The following is a 5,097-nucleotide window of genomic DNA, read 5'->3' as shown; positions in this document are numbered from 1 at the left end:
CTAATGTGCATGTTTGATTCTGATGACCAGGGCCTCCTTGATCCTGGGATAAACTAAAGCGCTGTCTGTGAAGAAGCTTGCAGGCTGTTGAAAGTCCTCTCCCTGTCACAGAATAGGTGGCAGACAGTCTCTCTAACTCCCTGAGGCTGGGATCCAGGGGCAGCCCATCCTGCATCCTTCCCGGGGAGGTGAACCCCAGCCTGCTTGCTGCTAGTCCCTCCGTCCACCTGTCCTACCGCATAGGCTGTGTTCAGCTTTGCCTCCAGCAGGCAGTCACATGTAAACAAGCACCAGAACCTGAGCTCTGACTGCTGTCTCCTCTCTGGGTGAGCATGTGTGCCTTGCAAGGTGTCTGAAGTCCACTGCCCCAGAGAAAGGGACACTTCGACTCTGTGAGAAACCTCTGCATATGGTCAACATCTCTGCTTTGATGGACACTCATCCCCTGGGAGATGGGTCAGGCACTCTGGCCACACTCGGTCCTTTCCTTTTCTCTATGCTACCGTATCTTACTTCCCTGCCCACCCTCCCGATGTAGCCACGGGAACTCCCTCAGGAGACTCACTCTTGTCTAGGTGGAGGTAGGGCATGAAACAAGCCCTGAGCATTCTCACCCGTGGCTCCTGGGTATCCCCTGCCACTTCAGGAGAGCTAGGGGTTGTTTTATTTTTTATTTTTTGGCCACACTGCACAGCATGTGAGATCTTAGTTCCCTGACCAGGGATCAAACCCATGCTCCCTGCATTATAAGCATGGGGTCTTAACCACTGGTCCACTGGGGAATACATGGAGTTTGTTTTAAATAGCAGCCTCATTTGTACCTGCACACTCTCCTGCTCACCAGCCACATAGAGGTCAGAGCCCAAGATGATTCACTTTGACCACGCAGTCCCAAATTAGACCCATGAGGTGACAGCAAAGCCAAAGGAGATCTCTGTTCAACCTCTGCAGGACCAGGTCCCTGCAGGTTTGTTCCAGCTCAATCTGATGATCCTTTGGCTTGAGACATGACCTCTGCGTGGTTTAGAGCCACAGGGATAATTCTAAGAACCAAAGAGGCTCTGGAACTGGAATGGCCCCAGCGGACAGCCTTTTACACCACTGATCTGTCTCTCTGCTCCCCTGGGAAAAGAGTCCAGCCCTGGTATGTTCTCTCCTACTGGTGGACTTTTTGGGGGTAGTGATCCCAGGAGTATGAACATGTCACTAGCCAGGACCAGGGGGCTGAGACCCAGGAGGAGGAAGACTTCCTTTGCCACATGCCTCCTTGTAAGTGCTCTCGTCCTTCACTGTGTGGGAAACTGGATGGATGAGGGAAAGTGGGTGACCTCTGGCCCATGGGAAATTTCCCTTCTTATCGACCTGGAGTTTCTCGTTAGCAGGTTTTCTAAGTGCCTCTCCAGCCTGAGTACCTGTGAGGAAATGTTACTGAGTAAACAAGATGGCCGCTTCCTGCCTGGCCCTTCTGGTGTAGAGGCCCTTGTGACAGGAGCCTCTACAGCGTGGAGAGGATGCCTGGTGGCCTACATCAGTATAAATGGCACCATCCACCTGGCCACCCTGCTCTGGAGGCAGGGAGCACGGGCTGTGTTCTTGTGGGTGAGTTTAGCCCCATCCTCTGGGTCTTCCCCAGGGTGAACCAGCCCAGCAGGCACAGGCTTCACTACAGGTCAGGTGGGAAGGAGGGGCCTCCCCTGTACTACTAGGAGCTATTCCACAGAGTCCTAACTATGGGTGCAGGATGATGGGCTTGCAGATATCCTCATTCTTCACTGTGCTCTTGGCCAGGTCCCTTCTCCCCAAGGACTCAACAGGGCCCGCAGGGTGGGGGCAGGGGGAGAAACAGCCTGCCAAGGAGAAAGGGACACCAGAGCAGGGAGGAGGGGACTCCCTATCATTGACCGACTGGGAATGGCCAAGCCATGGGCCCTGGTCATTTCTCCTCATCCTCAGGATCGTGATCCCTCAACTCAAAAGGAGGGCACCTGAGAGTATGAGGGACAGACAGAACGAGTGAAGTGAGTGACCACTTCCTTCCTCCCAGCAGCCTGGGAGGTACAGGCCAGGATCGCCTCCAGGGCAGACGTGTTAGGGGAAGCCAAGAGAGGTAAAGTGAGTTCCCTGTGGTCACACAGCGAGGAACAGAGACTCTAGTAGAATCCAGGTCCTCTGACTCTCCAGAGCTTTTTACAACCCCTCACCTAACCAGGTACCATACCACCTCCAGCCAGGGGGATGGGGCATGAGACCGTGTTAGGTACCAAATGATGCTGGCAGTTTCCCAGAAAAATTTGGGTCTTTCCAGAGTTCCTGTCTGTACCAACCCAGCCCTCAGGCCCCAGCATGTGCTGAATCTTGACAAAGCAGAGCAAGGGGAAACCCTCATTAATGCTTCAGAGGGGCCATGGCCCTTCTCTTCTGCAGGAGGAGTTGCTGGAGCAGGCGCCATGCTGCTGTGCTCTTTGACCCTTACCCTCCTCTGGATGGTGGCTTCTGGCCTCGAGTGTGACATGAAGGAAGTTTGTCTTGGAAGTCCCGGCACTCCTGGCACTCCCGGATCCCATGGCCTGCCAGGAAGAGATGGGAGAGATGGTATCAAAGGAGACCCTGGGCCTCCAGGTACTGAGTGGGAGCTGGGGGACAGTGACCTGATTTCAAGGGGACCACCTGCCCAGCTGGGTCCAGGGGTCTGGGCTGGGTCCAAGGGTCAGCTGGTTGGTGGGTATTTCCTGGGACCCTTAGACTGGAACAGCCCTGGACAGTCTATCCTCACGGTGCCCATGGAGGGACAGGCAAGTCAGCCTGGCTGAAATGGAGGTCCAGTCACATCAGCCCCAACTCATTGTGGGTGACAGATACCATACATCCTCCTCTCCCTCTCTCTGCAGGCCCCATGGGACCCCCTGGAGGAATGCCAGGCCTCCCTGGGCGTGATGGCATGACTGGAGCCCCTGGCCTCACTGGAGAGCGTGGAGAAAAGGGAGAGCCTGGCGAGAGAGGTCCTCCAGGTGAGCTGGATGGGGCCAACGGGCAGAGGCGACTGGACACCGTGCCCATGTGTTCAGTTACATGAGGAATGATGGGGGTCAGACAAAATTGTGCAAGTTCCCAAAGGGCATCCATCCCAGAGGTGCCTGTGGTGTGGGTCATAAGTGCAGAGTCTGGTGGGAATTTAAAGTTTTCTGTGCATTACAACTGCTGACAGGGAGATACAAGACATCAGGTGTGGGAAATAGAATAGTGATGGGAGGAGGGGAGGCACTTCCTAGGGCTGAGGTGTATGGGCGCACATGGGCCAAGGAGCAGACGGATGATGAAATTGGGGACCCTGCTTGCCCGGGGGACCTCTGGAGTTCTAGGTTCCTTACTATTCCTTATAGCAGTAATCAGGGTTCATCAGAGTACAGAAAGAACCACATTTGCTCTTAATGGAGGGTGGGAAAGGGGCCCTGCCCAGGAACTGGAAAACTCCACAGATATGGACAGACAGATCCATGAAAGGACATGGAAGGGAAGAAGAGCAGGGAAGGGGCGAGCAGGTGCAAGGCTGCACTAAGGGACAAGTGTGTAGGGAATATGGAAACACACTCTGGCCTTGTGGACCCTTATGACCTGGGGCCTGGGCAGTGGCTCTAGACAAGTGAAGGGCAGAATTCCAGGCTCGCAGTTGATCTCAAATCTTCTTGGCAGCAAGTGGGGTTGTTGTTGACCTGTTGATCCTCTCATCTTGTTGTGGATCTCTCTACAGGCTTTCCAGCGTATCTAGATGAAGAGCTCCAGGGTACACTCCATGAGATCAGACATCAAGTTCTGCAGTCACAGGGCGGTAAGGGATCCCCCTTGGGGCTTTATATGGTAGGGGGTCTCGCATTAGTTCTCCTCATCCTTAGAACCAGGCTCCAGAATGTAGAGACTTGATGAACAAGTGTAGATGTGGAAGTCATGTTTTAGATGTTCTTAAATGCCAGAGGTGAGAGAAGTAGGCACGAATTAGCTCCCTATGTCCTGGGGCAGCAAGGTCCCTAGCAATATTGCTTTCTTTGAATCCCAGGAAATCGCACAGTTTATGACACATAATAATAAGTAATTGTTAAATGGGTGAATGAATAAATAGAATCACGAGAGCATAGTGGAGAATCCAGAAAGACTAGAATTGGAAAAGGGGGGGATGACAGAGACAGGCAAAGATAAGGAGACTGGGGAGAACACAAAGGTGGCGAGCCTGAAGGGAAGGAAGCAAAGAGGTCTGTGGCCTGACCTGGGTTCTTCTGCTGTCAGTCCTCAGTTTGCAGGGGTCCATGATGGCAGTGGGAGAGAAGGTCTTCTCTACCAATGGGCAGTCAGTCAATTTTGATGCCATTAAAGAGTTATGTGCCAGAGCAGGTGGACAGATTGCTACCCCGAGGAGTCCAGAGGAGAATGAAGCCATTACCAGCATCGTGAAGAAGCACAACACTTATGCTTACCTGGGCCTGGTCGAAGGCCCCACCGCTGGAGACTTCTATTACCTGGATGGAGCCCCTGTGAATTATACCAATTGGTACTCAGGGGAGCCTAGGGGCCGGGGTAAAGAGAAGTGTGTAGAGATATACACAGATGGTCAGTGGAATGACAAGAACTGCCTGCAGTACCGACTGGCCATCTGTGAGTTCTGAGCAGGCACCAAAGCCACAGGATGGACAGAGTCCTATCTTTCCTTCCAGCCTCCATCCTGGGAATCCACCTGGTCTACGGATCAGGTGATATTACTCCTTTGTGGCTATCAGAATTGAAGGCAATCTTGAGCATTCCACTGCTGGGTGGATCCTTACTCCTCCCCAATGATCACTAATCAGTCTCACTCCTCTGGAAGCCCTTCTCAGCATTGCATTCTTGGCAGCCACTCTAACTTTGCCCTTCTGCAAGAGACAGAGGTTTCTTTCCTCCTCTTCTTGTCCAGTTCCTTTATTTACAGATGGCAACAGTAAGGTCCTGGGGTGAAGGTTCCCTCCAAAGCACCACACAGGGTGCCTGCTTCCTGGCCCCCTCTACTCTGTCATTGCAGCTCACTGCTTGCCCAGCCTCATCAAGATTTAGCAGTTCTGCTCAAGCACAATG

The 5,097-nt window shown here is 53.2% G+C and overlaps 1 protein-coding gene across 2 annotated transcripts; it reads left to right on the top strand.

Annotated features, from left to right (window-relative positions):
* Positions 1-2,411: 2,411 nt before the first annotated feature.
* On the top strand, positions 2,412-4,655 carry LOC133070645 (pulmonary surfactant-associated protein A). 2 transcript variants are annotated; one of them, XM_061163032.1, is made up of 4 exons: positions 2,412-2,619; positions 2,889-3,008; positions 3,749-3,826; positions 4,279-4,655. In XM_061163032.1, exons 1-4 carry the CDS (start codon positions 2,448-2,450, stop codon positions 4,653-4,655), a joined length of 747 nt encoding a protein of 248 aa, XP_061019015.1. In that variant the 5' UTR covers positions 2,412-2,447. The 2 variants fall into 2 exon arrangements, with proteins under 2 accessions (XP_061019015.1, XP_061019016.1); XM_061163033.1 differs by having other exon boundaries at positions 2,448-2,532; positions 2,949-3,008.
* Positions 4,656-5,097: the final 442 nt, after the last annotated feature.

Source organism: Dama dama, chromosome 15 (assembly GCF_033118175.1).
Source record: "Dama dama isolate Ldn47 chromosome 15, ASM3311817v1, whole genome shotgun sequence".
NCBI classification, from domain to species: domain Eukaryota; kingdom Metazoa; phylum Chordata; class Mammalia; order Artiodactyla; family Cervidae; genus Dama; species Dama dama.
Note: the sequence above shows the minus strand (reverse complement) of the source record. Positions and strands in the feature narration are given on the sequence as shown.

Coding starts and splice junctions, on each gene's coding strand:
- LOC133070645 (XM_061163032.1), top strand. CDS start 2,448: ATGCTGCTGTGCTCTTTGACCCTTACCCTCCTCTGGATGGTGGCTTCT. Junction 3,009..3,748: donor TGGCGAGAGAGGTCCTCCAG/GTGAGCTGGATG, acceptor ATCTCTCTACAG/GCTTTCCAGCGTATCTAGAT. Junction 3,827..4,278: donor AGTTCTGCAGTCACAGGGCG/GTAAGGGATCCC, acceptor TTCTGCTGTCAG/TCCTCAGTTTGCAGGGGTCC.